General features: G+C 43.4%; 2 protein-coding genes and 1 non-coding gene across 4 annotated transcripts in view; 1 reads left to right on the top strand and 2 right to left on the bottom strand.

Annotated features, from left to right (window-relative positions):
- cabcoco1 (ciliary associated calcium binding coiled-coil 1) overlaps positions 1-7,263 on the bottom strand; it is a 14,249-nt gene extending 6,986 nt beyond the window's left edge. For both annotated transcript variants that reach the window (XM_062526611.1, XM_062526612.1), the window contains exons 1-5: positions 7,184-7,263; positions 6,859-6,947; positions 6,602-6,771; positions 6,243-6,384; positions 1,794-1,866 (exon numbers count right to left, since the gene is read on the bottom strand). In XM_062526611.1, the coding sequence (XP_062382595.1) occupies positions 1,794-1,866; positions 6,243-6,384; positions 6,602-6,771; positions 6,859-6,947; positions 7,184-7,255 (546 nt within the window). In that variant the 5' untranslated portion in view covers positions 7,256-7,263. The remainder of the gene's footprint in view (positions 1-1,793; positions 1,867-6,242; positions 6,385-6,601; positions 6,772-6,858; positions 6,948-7,183) is intronic.
- A 774-nt stretch (positions 7,264-8,037) lies between these two features.
- Positions 8,038-17,931, top strand: LOC134070443 (transmembrane protein 26-like). Its single transcript, XM_062526808.1, has 6 exons — positions 8,038-8,337; positions 8,467-8,563; positions 8,840-8,923; positions 10,800-11,008; positions 14,116-14,195; positions 14,799-17,931. Exons 1-6 carry the CDS (start codon positions 8,150-8,152, stop codon positions 15,056-15,058), a joined length of 918 nt encoding a protein of 305 aa, XP_062382792.1. The 5' UTR covers positions 8,038-8,149; the 3' UTR covers positions 15,059-17,931.
- On the bottom strand, positions 16,480-16,551 carry trnag-ucc (transfer RNA glycine (anticodon UCC)). The gene has a single exon. It is a non-coding gene; the product is annotated as a tRNA-Gly (tRNA).
- Positions 17,932-20,042: the final 2,111 nt, after the last annotated feature.

Genomic DNA, 20,042 nt, shown 5'->3' with positions numbered 1-20,042 from the left:
TGAACCCCTCATCAAAAACAAACAGAAAGCACTCGCGTTTTATGACATTCCGAATCCATTATATCTGCAGAGCCGACGCTGACCTAGATTCCGTTTCTGATCCTCGGAACACGGCAGGATACTCAAAGGCAAATATCATTATCGAGCCGCTGTAACTGCCTCCAGCCTCCTCTCCGTCGGAGAACAAATCTGGTGCTTGTCTTCTGACAACAATTTGGTGTAATCAGTTTTACAAATTATGTGATTCCGAGGCTTTATCTCTGCAGACGAATGTAGCTGCTCGTGTACGATATAGTCTCAAATATTAATGTGGCCTCGAAATTATTTTTCTTCTGTAGGCCTATCTGAGCAACATAATAATTGCCTCTAAATAAGGAATGAGCCAGTGAGCTTCAGCTGATGATCTCTGATGATCTCTTATGTTACTTAGTTGGTGTTTATATTCAATCACTTCGCTTGAGTCGCGCTACAGATAATGGTGGATGACAGACCTTACGCGTGCCATTCATTTCACGCGGAATGTGTTCCGCACTAAGACAGCTGTTCTCCGCAGAGGATGTGCTGCTGTCATGGCGACATGAGCAGCAGAACCTTACGGAACTCGGCGCTGTCAAACCTCAAAGACGTTAAGAAAACAGCCTCTCAGCATAAAAAAAACCTCCACCCAACCCTTGGCTTGTGAAAGGTGATCAAACCGCACGTCAATTACAGCTAGGCATTGATACACGTCGTCGCCTGTACCTCGGGAAGACAAACCCAGGCAGCAAAGTTCTGTCGGAAGAAATGCAGTCAGTTCACTCCCAGCCATCAAAGGGGCTGTAAAGAAAACACTTGAGCAACTACAAAGGCGTGCTCGTACAGATTACATATGTTAGTTCAGGAGAGCTGAGGCCAGGGGGGGAAAAAACTGGTCCGATTGGAGCTGGGGCTTTTTTCTTGTGTGTGCGGCTGAAACATAGTTTGTTGAGCTAGCGATGACAGATCAGAACAAACGCAGGAAAGATAGGCCCTGAGTGGGTGAGGTCAATGCCCTCCGAGCTGACTATTGTGTTTCCTCTCCCACAAGAACACTTCCTTGTGTTATTTAATACTCAACATCAACAAGAGAGTGCATGCATGCACTTCATGCTTTTTTCCTATTCGGCTGCAAAACAAGTTTTTGGAGAACAATATCTGTGCAATAGTAATATAGCAACAACACACACACACACACACACACACACACACACACACACACACACACACCACACACACACCACACCACACCACACCACACCACACCACACCACACCACACACACACACACACACACACACACACACACACACACACACACACACACACACACACACACACTCAGTCATCATTACTGTAAGTCTGCACACTATGCTCAATCTTTTTGTGGAGGGAAATAAACGCAAATCAATCATTTCATCTGTCACCAAAACAATGATTTCATTACTGTAACTGTTTCCTGAAATGCTTTGTTTTAAAAACGACTGGATAATTTACAGTGACTGAACAAATCATTTAGAAAACAACACTCCGGTAAAAATAATCACTCTAACACAATCCATTTGCTCTTCATCAAGATGGCTTAATTTGTTATGCTTGTTTTTTTCAGACTCCACTTTCCTTTTCGAGTGCTGTTCTCTCTATCACCTCAAGTATACTCTCTCTCTTTCTCTCTCTCTCTCTCTCTCTCTCTCTATCTCTCTCTTTCTCTCTCTCTCTCTCTCCCTGACAGAATGCCTTCTAAGAACCCGCCATTCAATATTTAGAACTTCACTTACCTCCATTCCCAGGAGCTTCTTGTCTCGTGATTGGCTGAAGAGGAACTCGTACATGCGGTGATGCTGGAACAGGCTGTAACAAAAGACCACTCCAGAGTTTCAGCGGCTGGACAAAGAGGCAATTAACACAGCGGGTCAGAAGTTCAATGCTCCGCGCCATATATATTGGACACAAGTGTTGCTCACCACATAGTGGCTACTGAATTGAAATGTGTTATATTTATATTTTTAGCTTCAACGCGTTTGTTTATCTAGACGTGAGGAGGTAATATCACGTGGTTCTCTTTTTCATTTCCCACCTCTTTAGTTTTTTGTCTTGTGTTTTGTCCGTCCGTATACCTGCATGCTTATTCTCTGTTTATGTAACCTTGTCTATGTACCTTGTCTGTTTGTTAGTACCCATCTAAAAACTGTGAAACGGCTTTGAGTGTCTTGAAAAGAGGTATAAAAAATAAATATATCATTATCATTATTATTATTATTATTTTTATTATTATTATTATTATTATACACTGTATAAGCTCTCATTTCCTCACTCATTAGACATCTGGACACTTGCCTACAGGCGCCTTATTACCTGCAGATTACAGCTCAATCTGCCAACACGTCTGGGCTTGAATTTGGCCTCCCAAATCAAGCCGTGAAATCCTAAAGCAAGCAATGTCCTGTCTCTGAATGCCACTACAGAGAATGACTCATCCCCTGTTACTGTATGAGTGCCTGTTTGCTGTCCGTAGCGCATAGAGATGAATGCAAGGCACACCATCTGGATGGTTTCAAATGGATCCCAGAGTGTTGCTTGTCTGTTCAGCGTTTGAAGGGCCCCTCTCTGCTGGATGTGACAAGCTCATGGTTAACGCATCGGAGGAAAAACTGATCTGATTGGTGAGGGCACAGGAGGTTTTCATTTGCAACGTAGAGACCTTCGCTTAGAGAAGAATTCCCCCCAGTGGCGGATCTGGTTATTGGGGGTAAACGCCACAACGAAACAGCAGAGGGCAGCAAACAAACATTACACTGTAATGATTACAGTATCCTCTGTGTGTGTGTGTGTGTGTGTGTGTGTGTGTGTGTGTGTGTGTGTGTGTGTGTGTGTGTGTGTGTGTGTGTGTGTGTGTGTGTGTGTGTGCATGTGTGTGTGTGTGTGTGTGTGTGTGTGTGTGTGTGTGTGTGTGTGTGTGTGTGTGTGTGTGTGACATCCACTGATACACACAATGACATAGCATGCTAATAGGATACTACGATCTGGATAACAATGACTTGATGTGTATGATACACTGTCATTTCATTCTCAGGCATTGAGGAAAGGACACAGGATCCTTTATACGAGTTTCTCCTGCATAGTAGTTAGTCTCCAAGTAAAATTAACAATATAACAAAATAAAACAACTAATAAAAAATGGCCAGTGTGTCTTTTGGAAGCATAATATGACATTCACTGAATGACAAATAATTCACATGAGAATTCCTATGTCCTATGTGTATGATACACTGTCATTTTATTCTCAGGCATTGAGGAAAGGACACAGGATCCTTTATACGAGTTTCTCCGGCATAGTAGTTAGTCTCCAAGTAAAAATAACAAGATAACAAAACAAAGAAATTAAAAAATAAATAAAAAATGGCCAGTGGGTCTTTTGCAAGCAGAATATGACATTCACTGAATGACAAGTGATTCACACGAGAAGTCCTATGAAAAGCTACACCACATAACGCAAGACTTCATAACGCAACACTTCATTACACAAGACAAGTCTAGACAAAGACACAAAAAGACCAAGATAAGACCAAAACCAAAACCAACATAATATCCCACAATTCAATGCAACACGACACAATATGGCATGCAACACAGAAACTATGACACAACACAGCGCCACAACACGCGACATGCCAAGACACAGGCCAGAGCACGATATGATATGGCACATGGTACAGCAGAATACTGACTAGTGCACTTCTATTCGGAGCTCATGGTACAGCAGAATACTGACTAGTGCACTTCTATTTGGAGCTCATGGTACAGCAGAATACTGACTAGTGCACTTCTATTTGGAGCTCATGGTACAGCAGAATACTGACTAGTGCACTTCTATTCGGAGCTCATGGTACAGCAGAATACTGACTAGTACACTTCTATTCGGAGCTCTTGGCATAAGCGGACTTTTCTCTCTTATTTTACGGCAGAATACTGAACCAACGCGGCCACACATCGATACCCTGCACTGGACACAGCACAGCACACTTCTTCCACTTCCTCTCATTTGTCACAAATTATGGATGGAGTTTTCTGCCTCTTTGAAGGACAGAGATGTTTTTTTCCCCCTCTACCAGCTTCTTACAACTCCAGCCTGGATCCGCTCGATTCACTGGTTCATGAATTATGCATACCATTAATTATAACAGCAATAAAAACGAAGATCCAATTTGCTGCTTGCCGTCTGGCAGTGGATAAATCAGTGATTATATTTGCTCGCCCTACCTATCATACATGTAGCGTGTTAAAATGAGTCTATTTTAAACGTATAGACAACTAATGACATTAACTCTGTCAGGGAGAAATAAAAACTTCAAATGATAAGGGCATGTAATGAGAGAATAATATACGGGAGGGTTCAATGATGAAATATTGAAAGCTTTTAGGACAAAGTCCATTGTTGGGGATAATGTGCGTCCTATCATGTCCCGTATTGTTGGAACAATGAAGCCAAATTCGGTTGGACACAGATAAGGAGAGGGGCACAAGATAGTGGAGAGGAAAGCTTGCAGCTCTTTCCACGGACTTATCTTACAACTGGCAGTGCACACCAGAAACAACACAGCAATCATTGTTTTGCAGACAGAGGGAGTGAAAAAAACGCCCTGGTACATAGAATATACAACCTGCTGCTAACGTATATATCTTTGCTTCAGTCTGTCATTCACAGTCATGATGATATTGGGAATGGGGAAACAAATGTAGTGGCGCAGAATGAACCGCAAATAATTTCAGCCAATCAACACAGAAGTGTGATTTGACTGGCTGTTCAGATCAAATGTCAAAAACCTTTTGTCACAACCACACGCAGCCTTCCATCCGGGCTACAGAGCCCAGACTATAATCCATCACCATGTGAATGAGTGCCTTTTTATTGTCACTATTACACAAGTACAATGAGATTACTGTAATTTCACGACTATTAGCCGCATCTTATACGTTGATTTTGCAAAATTTCTTCTGCTATGGGGTTAATACAGGGAGGCAGTTAATATGGTGCTACTATGGTTTTTGCATAAAACACTGTCTTGCGGTTTATACACAATGCGGCTTATGTGCGGTAAATCACTGTAAAAGCAACTCCTATTTCAGTGCCAACATGTGCATAAGACGACAATTTATAAGATAACTACAACAAGACTTAAATAAAATAAATAAGCGCAAGGGGCATTTCAGAAGTGCACCGTTCTGAGACACTGCATACATAAAAAGCGAGGTCAGTGCATGTGTCACTTTAGCGTGGCTACGGCTTTTGGGAGGAGACTATTCTTGAATCTGTTTGTCCTGGTTCTGATGCACCAACAGTATAATGCCTCCCTCAGGGAAACGGGTCGAACAGTTCTTCTGTACAGTATGTGGACCCGGGGTTCATGTCTGCCCCGGGTCATCCCTCTATCCCAACCCATCTCTCTCTCCCACATACTTCCTGTGGTCACTCTCTTCACACTGTCCTGTCCAATTAAAGGCATAAAAAGCCAGGGACAAAGCTTTTCATGTCCTCTTACAGTAAGAATCTTAAGAAGCTGTTCAAGTATCCTCAATCCATCATGCATTTTGGTCTACAGTATATGCAGGAAATGCCATCGCATAGCCCCCCCCCCCCCACACACACACACACACACATATCTTTTGTTAATGCCTTGTGAATTATTAATGATAATGCATGTCTTTTATTGCTTAATCGTGAACACTCTAGGTAGACCAGACCACCCACAATGGATGTGGTTTTAACAAAAGGACCACTGACAGTTTAGGCGATAGAACTTCTACCTCATTAATCTCTCTGTTGCTTTTAGCACTCTGACTGTCAATCCCATCCCGGCCTTCTGAGTATTTCTGGCAGAATAGGTTTTGTGTCTAGGGACCCCCCGCACACACACACACACACACACACACACACACACACACCCTGTGCCACTTACAGTAGTATGTGCACACAAACACAAAAACAAACTCACAAGCATACACACACATACACACACACACACACACACACACAGACACTCACACACTAAGAGACACACATACACACATACAGCATATACTGTACACACACACACTCTGGTAAATGAAGATAGTCTGGATTGCTATGCGTGTAGAGGCAGGCAGGCAGCAGTGCAGTGGTCCACAGTTGATATTAGTGAGTGGAAGCAGTTACTCACTGACGTCTCCTACAGGAGCAACACACACACCTGGCAGTAAAGTAGCTGGTGATGGCCTTGGCCTGCTCTGGGTCAAACAGTGGCGGGTCTCCGTCTGCAGAGGGAGCCTTCCGGAGGTCAATCAAGGTTTTGCCAAACTCTGTGAAGTTGTCCACAAATGACATCTGCTTTTCTGTAATAAATAAACAAACAAACAAATAATAATTATTTATATTATATCATATTTAAAAATGTGAAATTACCTAATGCAGCCTATAGTTTGTTTGGTATGATAAAAACCCAACTACCGGTACATACATCATTATTATCATTGGTGGCATACCATGTAGGCCTATTGTATGTCACTGAACAACAAAATGTGCAGTTCATCATCACAGTGGGCTGCTTACCACTTATATTGTCAATTGATGATTGCAGTAGTGCCATCACAAAGGATGTTTGTTCACTAGAGAAGTTCATCTCTTTGGCCCACCAGAAACCTGACACAAAGTAGTCCAGCAAGGCTGCTTCCTTCAAGCATGTCTGTTGGTTTTTAAACTGCAGAACGTCTTCAAATTTCCTGCAAAAATAAATACAGGCCCAGCGTATCAAGTTGCCTGACACGTCCTTTGTTAGCCTATAATATAGCTTCTAGGCTAATACTTACAGTTGTACTTCGTCGACAGTCAATTCCCGAAGAAGGCTGATCTGTTCCAGTGTTAGGAGTCCCCACTGGATCGTTGGCTCTTCATTTTCCTGTGAGGTTACAACTATTCGGGTCAGTTTAGGACTGAGAGCAGATTTAATATTGACACCAGGCTTAGGCTACATCAGTTTTAGGCTGTGAGAACACACACGAATCCCCAAGCTCAGGACATGGCTTGCTAGGAGGATAGCAAGCAAAGTCATGGTATTACTACAAGTAGCCTACAGTATAACCAAAAGTAGATTGTGTCATTTGGCATTAATGAACAGACGATTAAAATACATACTCGGTCTATCACTTCCTCTTCCACTTCTTTCTTCTTGCTTTCTGCCGACTTGCTTCTATCTCTTGCAGCCATGTTGTTGATGATTGTTACCGTGGTAACGCACGTGGAGGGTGGGAGGGGGATTTACTGTAGCCTACATGCGTGCTGTCCTTGGTCCTGGCTGCAAATCTGATTGTGTGAGATGATTATGCTACCACCTAAAATAGACTTAGGCTTCAAGTTTGGAAATGGCTGCATGAAAGACAAGTCGGAGCGAAAAACGGAAGCGAGGCTGTAGCAGACTACACTAGTCATACACTAGTCATACACTTTACAAGATTGTAAGAAAAACGGGGGCTTGAATAGCCTGTTGAAACAAGTCGATGCTCAAAACGAAAGCAGCAAACTGTGGGATAACTCCTCAGGCTGTATGTGTTTATGTGTGTGTGTGTGTGTGTGTGTGTGTGTGTGTGTGTGTGTGTGTGTGTGTGTGTGTGTGTGTGTGTGTGTATGTGTGTGTGTGTGTGTGTGAGAGAGAGAGAGAGAGAGAGAGAGAGAGAGAGAGAGAGAGAGAAATGAAGTCATCTTTTCCCAGCTGCATGTCAGTCAGATCAGAGTAGCCTATTTCAGAGCACCATGTCCTGTGAAACGTAGCCTAACGTTAATGAGCCACAGCCAAAGAAATAAAGCAGAATGCAAAAGTCTCATTTTAGACTCAACGTTAAATTCAGCGTTAGCTGATCTGGAACGTATCCAGATCAGTGGGCTGCTATTTGGTGATAGGGTCGGCTATGACAACTCTGGCTAGACCACCTTACCAGAAAGTTGTGTTTGTCGGAACTTGAAGGCTGGATGTATGACGAAGGCGGGTCTTTACAGCAGTCTAGACTCTTCCCATGGACAGATTCATTCAGTTTGTGCGGAGATTGGGAAGGTCTGACAGGTGTTCGTTTTTCAGCAAATAGCAGCGTATAGCTTCATACAACCATGTTCTTTAAGTTTATTTCTGCGGTGATCACAAGATCGCTTTTTATTTTGGTGTCTCTCATCGGAGTTTGGAGAGTGACGTCGGTGAAAAATAATAGTAATTATTGGCTTCTCACCATCCTATACCTACCGCTCGTGGTAGAAATGATAGTTACATTGAAGAGAAGAAAGGGTAGCGACTATAAATGGTAAGTAAACTATTTATTATACTTCCTCAAAGTTAGGCTACCTGTCGGCAGCTGAACATCATGACACTTTGTCCTGGTCTGGATGCTGAACTGGATAAAAAGTAAATTACTAATCGGTTTCTGTCGCAGGTTTTCCCCAGCTATACTGCTCTTTCTTCTCAGTATCATCCCAAGCATATGGATTTTAGAGTTGCATCATCAACATAACAAATCGTCTGATGATAAGGTATGGCTGACTGAATAGAATGTCCTTAGGCCTACTTAGACTCCTTTACAGTCGATATAAAGAAAACGAAAGAGGTTATGGAAATGTATCATAGGCAGGCAGTAATGTACTGTAATGTACTGTTAAAAAATACTGTAGGGGCCTAGCACTTGTGTTCGTTTTGCTCATGTAGCCTACACTGGACACTTGTGGATGGTTTTAAGCGGCTGTTCTTTCTTTCATTCATGCTTTGCTAGGCCTAGTCTCAATTTATCATCCTTTTTCTGAATGTTTCAGTGTCGCAGGCTGGATTCCACAGACAGCATAAAAAATATGATAAACAACTGGAGGAACTCAACTAATGAGACTGAAGCCTTTACGGTAGGCTTTCTCTCTCTTTCTCTCTCTCTTTCTCTCTCTCTCTCTCTCTCTCTCTCTGTGTGTGTGTGTGTGTCTGTGTGTCTGTGTGTCTTGATTTTCCAACCCGACAAGACAGTAGGCTACCTCGTCTCATTCAGCTGTAGGTCATGACACCTCAACAACACTGTGGCTCTAGTGTGAAAGCTGCACTACTGACAACATTTATTTTTCCCAGACTCTCTCCCACTTCAAAATTACTTTTCCAGACTCGGCTGGTCATTAAAATGAAAGTTCTTAACCCACCCCTCTATAAAAACAATTACAAGTCCTCAACACACTGGCTTATTTGTGTGTGCCAGTTGGACGGAGGTGTCATAGCGGACTGTGGTGGATTTGTACTCAAAGGGTGTTTCACTTGCCCTTCAAGAGATGCCTTTTTTTTTTTTTTTTTTTTGAGGAAGCACAGACCTCAGCCTTATATTCCCCACTCTGGGGGTGGACTGGTGGTCAGTGAAGTGGGAGAGGTGTGGCCAAAAGCATCCAAGTGGTACCGAGTGGGTTGACTTTTTATTTAGAATTGGTGGGTTGACTTTTGTATTTATTTTTTGTGTGCCTTCTAGAGTGCATTTTAAAAAATAAAACACCAATAACAACATTTAGCTTCATGAAAAAAGCATCATAAAAAATATAGTCTAACAAGGCTGGTGGTGATATTCAGAAACTTAGTGTTTAGCTGACGATGTCCTTATACTGGTTTGTTAATGTCTCTCCTTTCCAAAAACACCCTGCAATCTTTCCAAATGGGCATTGGGTTAAATTACCTTAAGTGGCATCTCAGTTGTTTTTATGACCTTTCGTATTATATCCAGAAGTGCAGAAGATGCAGAAGTGATAATAATTGGGACAAAGCTTTTCATATTGCTCTTAACAATCATCTCATAATAACTCTTGCTGTTACCATATCCCGACAGAACCTTTGTTTTTGAAAAATTAAGAGTTAAGAGTTCTTTAAATGCCAACATCTTGTTGTTTGCTGTTTGAACATTTAACACTAATTTTTCATGATGTGTGTATGCTGTCTTGCATTGTCTGTCTGTATACATTATTATGTGTAATAATGGTAGAATGTGGGATGCCATCACACCCCCCCCCCCCCCCCCCCCCCTCCACACACACACACACACACACACACACACACACATACGCACATACACCCTTTGTTAATGCCTTGTGGATTATTAATGATAATGCATGTTTTTTTTTATTGCCTAATCGTGAACACTCTGGGTAGACCACCCTCACTGGATGTGGTTTTAACAAAAGGACCACTGATAGTTAGGCGAAAGTTCTGCCTCGTTAATCTCTCTGTTTGCTTTCAGTGCTTTGACTCTCTCAATTCCATCCCGGCCTTCTGAGTGTTTCTGGCAGAATTGCCCCCCCCCCACCCCCATATAGTTTTACAGAATGGTGTTTTATGCCTCCAACATCGTCTTCCAGACATGGCTTCATGGAAGGCACTAGGGTTAGGGTTAGGCAAGGGTTATGGTGGTCGCAGCAGCGCTGCCTTGAAGTCGACGTTGGGGGCTTAAAACACCATCGAGCTGTGGGTTTAGCTATTCAACTGCTCAACTGGTGTTTTAAGCCCCCAACGTCGTCTTCCAGGCAGCACTGCCATCGTAGACTTAGAGGCACCTAACCCTAACCTTAACCCATTCCTTACCCTAGCGTCTTCCAGGCAGCACTGCCATCGTAGACTTAGAGGCACCTAACCCTAACCTTAACCCATTCCTTACCCTAGCGCCTTCCAGGCAGCGCTGCCTCGAAGACAACATTTGGGGCTTACAGTAAAACACCAAGAAACTACTCAGCTACTGCTTCTGCCCCCCCCCCCCCCCAGGCCTCGGTGAAGGTGCTTTCCTCGGTGTGTGCCAATGACTGGATCCTGGCACTGCACCAGATCCTGCTCATCCTTCTGATCCTGGGCAAGTGGCTGCTGCCCATTGGCGTGGGCGTGACTCGCGACCAGCTCTCCCAGCTGCTGCTGGTGTTCGTGGGCACCGCCGCCGACATCCTGGAGTTCACCAGCGAGACGCTGTCCGACGTCAAGTAAGTCTTCTTCGCTACCTTGTTCTTCACGCAGCCTAATTTGATTGGCCGTTGAGCTCAAACGTTACAGTAATAACATTGTTTTGCCACAGTCCACACAGTGATTCAATAAACTTTAATATTCCCGAAAGTCTCTAAATTAGGGGCGTTAGTGTAACCAAAAATACATAATTTACACCACAGAGCCTTTATTACACACATGGGTAACACATTAATCAAACTGTAGATGTATGCACAGTCAGTGGATCAAACAAAATTGTTGGAGTTTGTTAGCATGTGTTAGCATTAGCATTATTATCAATAGCATTGCAGTATTTGTAGTGCACCTTTAAACATTTAGCTACAGTAATACCCTGTGTGTGTGTGTGTGTGTGTGTGTGTGTGTGTGTGTGTGTGTGTGTGTGTGTGTGTGTGTCTGTGTGTGTGTGTGTGTGTGTGTGTGTGTGTGTGTGTGTGTGTGTGTGTGTGTGTGTGTGTGTGTGTGTGTGCGTGTGCGTGTGTGCGTATGAGTGTGTCTGTCTGAGGGAGAGGAAGTGCTGTAGTGTGAGGTTAAAAACGGAAGCCACCAGAGGAGGGCTCTGCGGTGTAGGTCTGAGGACATTGCGTAAGGCTTTGGTGCTGAGGGATGCAGAATGCATATAGGGACATGGGGATCTGAGAGGGACTCATAGTGGACACTGTGTGTGTGTGTGTGTGTGTGTGTGTGTGTGTGTGTGTGTGTGTGTGTGTGTGTATGTGTGTATACATGTGTGTATGTGTGTGTGTGTGTGTGTGTGTGTGTATACATGTGTATGTGTGTGTGTGTGTGTGTGTGTGTGTGTGCGTACATGTCTTTGTATGTGTATGTGTGTGTGTGTGTGTGTGTGTGTGTGTGTGTGTGTGTGTGTGCGTACATGTCTTTGTATGTGTATGTGTGTGTGTGTGTGTGCGTGTGTGTGTGTGTGTGTGTGTGTGTGTGTGTGTGTGTACAAGTGTGTATCAAATGTATCGAATGCGTCTATATCTGTTTCTGCGGGTATGAGTGATGAAGAGGAGTGAGAGGAAGAGTGCTGTGCACAGTACGGAGCACACTGCAGTGTTGTGGCCCAGAGCTCTGTCTCCTGCACTGTGGAATGAGAATGAGCTCTCTCTCGTATGAGACAGCAGGTAGCCCCCCCCAGCTCCCCCTACCCCTACCCTCTCACCGTAATAACACTCATCTGCATGCAGACCCAATATCTACAACCCCATTAGCAATCATTTTCAAAATGAATAAATTGGACGGGGATCCGGGAGGTCTCTGTGCCTCATGCAAAAAATAAAAAAAAATTAAAAAAATACAAGTGGTGCCGTGTTCCAGAATGTGTTTTTACTTCTTATCAAATGCAAAGCCGTCTCTATAGCCTGGCTATCACCAGACCGAGCTCAATCTTTTATGACTGAGCGTTAGTCTGGGGAGTCTGCACTGTGTTTCTACTGCACAAGTGGTGAGATCGACTGGCTTTATAGTTCAAAATTACTCTGTACACGATTGCAAAGTCCTTCAAGCAATCAGACCAATGATTTGGGTGTGCCAGGTGGATAAGCCAGTTTGTGATTGGCTCCCCACAGATTTTTAACAAAAGTAGAAATAGAAACATGTGCAGGTTTCCAGCCTGAGCTGCAGGGCGAAATCAAATCGCCAGCATATCGTTCGTGCTGGGTTTACCCAGTCCTAGCTGTCTCGGTCTGTTAAGGCACTCTCTCCATCGGATTGTTTTTCATATCTCTGAAATCCCAGTGCCCAAGGGTGTGCTCCGAATGACCACTAATGCGAAACCCAGAGTGGGCCGGCCTCTGCGGTCTCTAGCTTTATGTGTGTAACATGTGCCGTCCACATACAGTATGTCCCCAGTGAATACAAATATGCCATGAGACATTATTTATATTGTAACATAATACCTACGCACAGAACGCATTATTATTATTGTAACATAATATCTTCACACAGAACATGTTATTCATATTGTAACATCATATATACAGTACAAACAGAGTATGTTATTCATATTGTAGCAATATACAGTACAAACAGAGCATGTTATTCATATTGTAGCATAATATATACAGTACAAACAGAGCATGTTATTCATATTGTAGCATAATATATACAGTACAAACAGAGCATGTTATTCATATTGTAGCATAATATATACAGTACAAACAGAGCATGTTATTCATATTGTAACGTCATATCTACACACACAACACATTATTCATATTGTCACTAAATGCCCACTGTAAGGGCCCTGTCTTGTCTAGTTTTCCCTATCAAGGGTTTTTTTTCCGTCATGTCTGCTCCTCATGTGACTTCCTGTTGTCTTTGCTGCTTCCTGTCTGCCATGTGTTCCTTTGTTTGTTGTGCCATTGTGTTTCCTGTGCCTGTGTGTCCACTGTCCGCCCCTCACCTGATCCTCGTTAGTCTGTTAGTTTAATTATGGGTTCCAGCTCTGTGTTCACCTGTCTCTTGTTTTACCTGGTTCCTTGTACACCTGTGTCCTGTTAACCGTGTTACCCCTGTGTATTTAAACTCTCTATCTCCCCTATGTCGGTCATTATCATCGGTCGTTAGTCGTGTATACACTTGTCGTGTCGTCTTTTGCAGTGTTGTTCTGGTGATTTTGGTTAAAGTAAAGATTCCTTGTTTCCTAAGGTTGCCTCATTGCATCTTGCCTTGCCCTGCATTTGGGCATAACGTTATTGTTATCGTAACATAATATTTACACACAAAGCACATTATTCAAAATGTACCATCATATCCACGGAGATCATTATTCACATTATAACATAGTACGCGTATGCATGTTTGCAGAAGCATCTAAAGCCGCAGTTTAAGGTGAAGTGTCCTCTTTGCTCTCACCACACTGGCAAAGCTGTCTGCTGGGCTCAGTGAAGAATATGTGCCGGGTTTCACACTGATTGTTCTCCCAGTATTATATTCCCTCTCTTTTTTTTCTTCTTTTTCTTTTATGGCACTCAATCTTTTTATTTTATTTTGTGGGTAACATATATGAAAGACATTTTTATCCAATAAAGAACCCATACTCTCTCTCTCTCTCTCTCTCTCTCTCTTATTCTCTCCGTCACAGGGCGTCAAGCCCAAATCTGGTTTACATCATCCTAGCTGTGTGGACTTGGACCATGTTGCAGTTCCCTCTCCATCTATCAGGTCTGTGCGCTCAGATTGTGTAGCTGTCTCTGTCTGTGTCTTTCTGTAGCTCCATGGAATCTTCCAGCACCATGTTTTGTCCAGTTCACGACAGACAGGCACGGCATGGTTTATGCCATGATCTACCACCTGAAATATGATGAGCAGAAATTGTTTTGGTAGTTTTTACGGGCAAGCTTGAAGCTGTGCTAATTCAGAATTGACCCAGCAAGACAATCAGTCTGCTTTTCCCACAAGAAGTCAGTTACAATGTATTTATAATATATAATAATAACATAATATACATACATGTGCGTGTGTGTGTGTGTGTTTGTGTGTGTGTGTGTGTGTGTGTGTGTGTGTGTGTGTGTGTGTCTGTGCTGTGTGTGTATCTGTGAATGTGTGTGTGTGTGTGTATGTGCTGTGTGTGTATCTGTGTGTGTGTGTGTGTGTGTGTGTGTGTGTGTGTGTGTGTGTGTGTATCTGTGTGTTTGTGTGTGTGTGTGTGTGTGTGTGTATCTGTGTGTCTGTGCTGTGTGTGTATCTCTGTGTGTGTGTGTGTGTGTGTGTGTATATGTATATGTGTGCTGTGTGTGTATCTATGTGTGTGTGTGTGTCCCTCAGTGCTGACCCCAGACGCCGCAGACTGCGAGGGGGCCCAGGGCGACTCCTTCCTGTCCCGCCACCGCACGGACATCTGGCAGATAGTGGAGACGCTGTTCATCCAGGACGGCCCGTTCCTGGTGGTGCGGCTGACCGTCATGCTGCACTTCGGCGTGGTCCACCAGATGCTCCTCTTCTTCGCCATCAAGAACTTCCTGGTGGTCATCCTCAACTTCTATCGCCTCGTCGTTATCTGCCAGGACTTCAAATCGTCCATGTGAGTCCGCACCCTGCCCCCGAGTTGTCGTGCGTGACACATGCAGGAAGTGGAGACACCGTCACAACGAGCCGGAGGAACTATAACGCTGAAGGGGCACGTACTCAGGAACCCAGATGGTGCCTCTTGGCGATGAGATAAGGGGACAGTCAAACATCGAGGTTCCAACGAAAGCGGGCACAGTCTAAATATTTGTTTCTCATACACATGCCAGAGGTCAATTAAGGGCAGGGTCATTAGCTGGAAGCCTCACCAGGGAGCTTCTGAGCGTGTGCCACAAGTGTATCCATGACGACCGTTTACTTGAAAGGACTTTCACTGATTGAGTTATAATGCACCATCAGAAGAGGTGATGTGTCAGTTGGGCTGGCCTGCTCAACACTTTGGTTTATTCACAACTGGGTGAACCAAACTATTTTAGAACTAAAGGATGGTCGTATCATGCTGAAGAGGGCGCTTTGCCTGAAACGTCCGTGTAGCAATATTATCAGTTAAGCAACAACAAATAATGATAATAATAACAATAACAAAAATACCTGTTAGTGCCATCCTTTGTTTCTAAAGTTCAACTGGAAGCCTGACCAATTTGAAATGTGTTGGGAAGTCAAGTCATTGGCTTTATTGTGTTGTAATTGTCAAGTAATAACAGAATTCCTACCTTACATTGGTACATTTCTTAGATCAGAATTGTAAAAATTCTCAACACGCTTTGTGCAACTTTCAGATTATCTAGTCACTTGTGTGCACACAAAAGCAATTTCTTAGTTTTTTGAACGTTTAGCAAATGCCTTTGCACATTCAAGCCACTTACTTGTCTGTTGTTTACCTCTACAACTTAACCCTTTACACAGATGCTGTGTATGAGCTTTATGCTGAACATCATAAAGCTAAACCAGAAAACAGGTCACATCTGCTTGTCGAGTTCTGACTCATAGACTTTATAGATAAGCTATACATATATATAGGGATAAAGGCCATGCCATAACTTGTGTGGTGGTAGCGTAGCAGACAAGGAGCTGGGCTAGCATGGACTAGCAGTAGACTGAGAAGTTGTGAGTTCAATTCCCGGTTTCCACCTTCGTGCCCTTGAGCAAGGCACTTAATCCCAAATTGCCCCTGTAATATAATTGTCATGTGTAAGTCACTTTGGATGGAAGCGTGTACTAAAAGAAAAAAGTCTGTACTTAAAGCAGTGGTATCTGTTTGGATCACTGATTAAGTTGGATACTCAAATCAGTGTTCATGGTTGTGAAAAATCTGTTGTTATAGGCTACTTTTGAATGAGATGGAATTTTTAAAAAAATCAGATGTACAGTATTTCCAATCCGGCGATAACGGAATTGCTAGATAGATAGATAGATAGATAGATAGATAGATAGATACTTTATTGATCCCCAAGGGGGAATTCAAGAAAGAAAGGGTCGTTGCGTTGGCCGGGAATCGAGCCCGGGTCAACTGCTTGGAAGGCAGCTATGCTAACCACTATACCACCAACGCCACAATGCTGTCAGACATCTCAGAGTAGATGTTATCGCTGGACAAGTGGATGTGATTAGACATGTTTTCTGGTTGCCTTGTGACATTTGGCACCAAGCCAATTGGGGGCCTTCTACTGTACTGTATGCCTAATTGTATTCATTGTGGTTTGGTTCAGTCAATGACAAAAGGACTTCCCATTCTGGTAGCAGCACTGAAATATTGATTATCATTATTGTCTTGTTGTGTCTTTTGAGACAGAAAATAATCATTATTGTTAGTGACATGCCTGCTTTTGTTGGTAATCCACACACATTTAGAGCAGTGTTCCTCATTGTTGCATCCCTGGCATGTTTCCAGTGATACAGTATAGGGAGTTACTTTGATCATCATTAGTAGGCATATCATCATGATCATCCCATCAGATGGTTCAAATGCAACTAGCTATATGGCTGCCCAGTGATTTGTGTGGTAGGAGCAGGCTTCACACACAGTCTCCAATGTCTCTTGGCCAAACTTATACTGTACGTTACATCAAAGAAGAAAGAAAAGGAGGGAAAAAGGTTACACTTTGCATGCAAGTGTGCTTACAGTAGGGCTGTAGTCAAGACCACCTTTGTCGAGTCCAAGACAAGTCCAAGACCAGGACCGGTCGAGACCAAGTCAAGACCGAGTCCAAAGAGGTTCAAGTCCAAGACAGACCGAGTCCAAAAGACTCGAGTCCGAGTCAAGACCGAGTCCAGGACAGAAAAAAACAAGTTGCATGCATGACAGTATAAAGACAATAATTTTGGGTTATTATTAATTTTGCTGATCTAAATACCCACCCAGGATTTGTAAGTATAACCATTCCCCTTAATATCACATACTTCCCTTGAATATTATAACATAATAAAGATGCCTGGACTCGGTCAAGACCAAGAACCATATTTGGCAAGACCGGTGGCCGAGACCGAGACAAGTCCAAGTCAGATACCAGCCGAGTCCGAGACAAGTCCGAGACCATTAAAAAACGGACTCGAGTCCGGACTCGAGTCCGAGTCCGGACTCGAGTACTACAGCCCTGGCTTACAGTAATGCAATGAAGATGTTTGTATGCAAAGTGCAACATTTTATGCCTCGTATGTGGCTGTCCGGCAACATTGCTCAAAAAGTTGCCCGATGTATCATTTACCTTTACAGTTTTCAAAATATTAATGATGATTGAAGAAATATACCAAAGCGACGTAGAGAAACTGTGTTTTCTGATCACCCTGTTGGATGGCTGTTTTGCATGACGTTCCTTGACGCATGAAGGCCTATACTTGCATATCTGCCCGATCATCAACAGAAACCTCTTAATCCATGTGTTTGTACTTTGTGATATCTGATAAATAAATGAAAGAAATAGTTTGCCTCACATTTCCCTGGTAAGGCTGAGAATTGTGACTGTGAGAAAGCAGAATCTTGGCAGCTGCTATTGTGTGTGTGTGTGTGTGTGTGTGTGTGTGTGTGTGTGTGTGTGTGTGTGTGTGTGTGTGTGTGTGTGTGTGTGTGTGTGTGTGTGTGTGTGTGTGTGTGTGTGTGTGTGTCTGTGTGTGTGTGTGTGTGTGAGAGAGAGAGAGAGAGAGAAACTGCGTGTTAGTGTGTGTGTGTGATGTTTTTATAAACTGTGTGCGGTGCAACCGTCGAGCTGTTCGAGCGAGCGCCAACAGCCCCCGGGGCTCCGACGTGACGAGTCTTGCTCCTCTCCGTTCAGAGGTGGCCGCTGTCTGGGCGCTCACCCCTCGCATCTCTCCTGTCAGACCTGATCAGCTCAAGAACAAAATGCTGTTTTTGGCCTGGCCAACGCAAACATGGCCGAGCGTCTTGCATCTCTATTGCTTAATGTGACTGCTTGGAGGTGGGGGGACAAGGTCCAGCTCAGATCCAGTTACAGTTACACTGGATAAATGGAGGAGTTTTAACAGCATGCTGTGCCAGATGGGAGCAGAATAGAGTACAGGGCATTGAGTGCACTGAACAAAGTTTCGAAATTCGTTCACAATCAACAGCATATTAGTACATCAGCTCAGCCTCGGAGCCAGAGAGCAACGAGTGGGGGGGCTATGAGCATCGACGGGGGGGGGGGCACCTGTCGGGGGGAGGGGGCAAAGTACTGCAAAATATCTACTACAGAGCACTCTGTTTGGGGGGGCACAGAGACCTGTTTGGGGGGGCCTGGACCCCTATGGCCCCCCCCTGACGCCGAGCCTGCATCAGCTCCGAGCAGGGGTGAAACTTTGAGTTGAGCCTATAGCTGGCCTACGTAGAACTAACCTTCTTCACTCTTAAAACCAATGTGTCCCTTTGTTCCTACTGTATCTGGACATAAAAATGTTTTAAAACCAAGTCGTGTCATTTTCAACACAGTCATTGTAAGAGTGTGGTGACCCTGAAGTGAAACCTGTGGATTGCTAGGCTGCCAGCTTTGTCACAACAACAACAACAGCAAAAAACCTCAGCATCCTTTACTGTAAGTAGGTGTGTTGTCAAAATGGCAGAAATGAAAAACAGCCTGTTCCCTCGGTTTACCCCTCTCACCCTTCTGAAGCCCCTTATCAGACATAAGGCCCAAGAGGGAATGGAATGCTAGCCATACTCCAAACAGACCATAATAGTTTGATACATTCCTCTGTGTGTATTTGATCTTGTTATAGCGGATGTTTATGAGGGAGATGTTAAATCTGTTATTGTTTCTTTGTCCAGAGTGATCTCGATCTTGCCCTCGTTGGTTTTGCTTCCGATGAATTTCAAGGAATTTCAGGGGAACAGAGCCAACTACAGTTTTGTTTTGCGATTGCTTAAGTGCAATTTTGAAAACAGGGCCCATTTCTTCAAAATACTACAGACATTTACAGTTTGTCACAACTTCTGAAACCTTGCTTCATTTTCTTAACAATAAACCATAGATAGATAACACATTGTCCAAAACATATCGAACAGGTTCTATCATGCTATTTACATTTTTTTGTTTTTTGTTCTTCCTCCTCCTTGTACCCTTATTTTTTTACAGTACTGTACCCTGCATCTCACAAACTTGTCCTTTGTCTCTGGTACAGATGGTATAGTTCTGCAACCAGTCCAAATCTACTGAGCAGTCAGTGTCACTGTACTGTAAACAAATGGAAAGCGCATTGTTCAGGACCAAACCATTTGTTTATTGTACAGTATACCGCCTACAATGCTCTGTACAACAGCATACAACACAAGGGACAAAATCAAGGACTAAATTCAAGGACTGTGATCAATATGCTTCTTCTTGTCAGCCCAAAGCACTTTGTCAACATCATAAGCAATATTTTTTTCTCTTGAGCCGACCTGTTTGCTCTCTGAACTGGTTTGTATTGGTTGTGTCACATCATTTGAAACAAGTGAAATCAATGTTGAGTGGCTGTGTTATAGATCAATGATATGTGTGCTCTATTTGTATGCAATTTGTTGCCTCCTGTGTTTACCAATATGGATAACACGTGCATCAGAGTGCAGAATGT

Source organism: Sardina pilchardus, chromosome 22 (genome assembly GCF_963854185.1).
Source record: "Sardina pilchardus chromosome 22, fSarPil1.1, whole genome shotgun sequence".
Classification (NCBI taxonomy): domain Eukaryota; kingdom Metazoa; phylum Chordata; class Actinopteri; order Clupeiformes; family Clupeidae; genus Sardina; species Sardina pilchardus.
The sequence above is the reverse complement of the archived record's forward strand: the minus strand, read 5'-3'. Positions and strand labels throughout refer to the sequence as shown.

What these genes read in the sequence shown, in the direction of transcription:
- LOC134070443 (XM_062526808.1), top strand. Translation starts at nt 8,150, where the DNA reads ATGTTCTTTAAGTTTATTTCTGCGGTGATCACAAGATCGCTTTTTATT. An exon ending in ATGAGACTGAAGCCTTTACG is followed by an intron (nt 8,924 to 10,799) that starts GTAGGCTTTCTC and finishes CCCCCCCCCCAG; the next exon opens with GCCTCGGTGAAGGTGCTTTC. An exon ending in GTTCCCTCTCCATCTATCAG is followed by an intron (nt 14,196 to 14,798) that starts GTCTGTGCGCTC and finishes TGTGTCCCTCAG; the next exon opens with TGCTGACCCCAGACGCCGCA.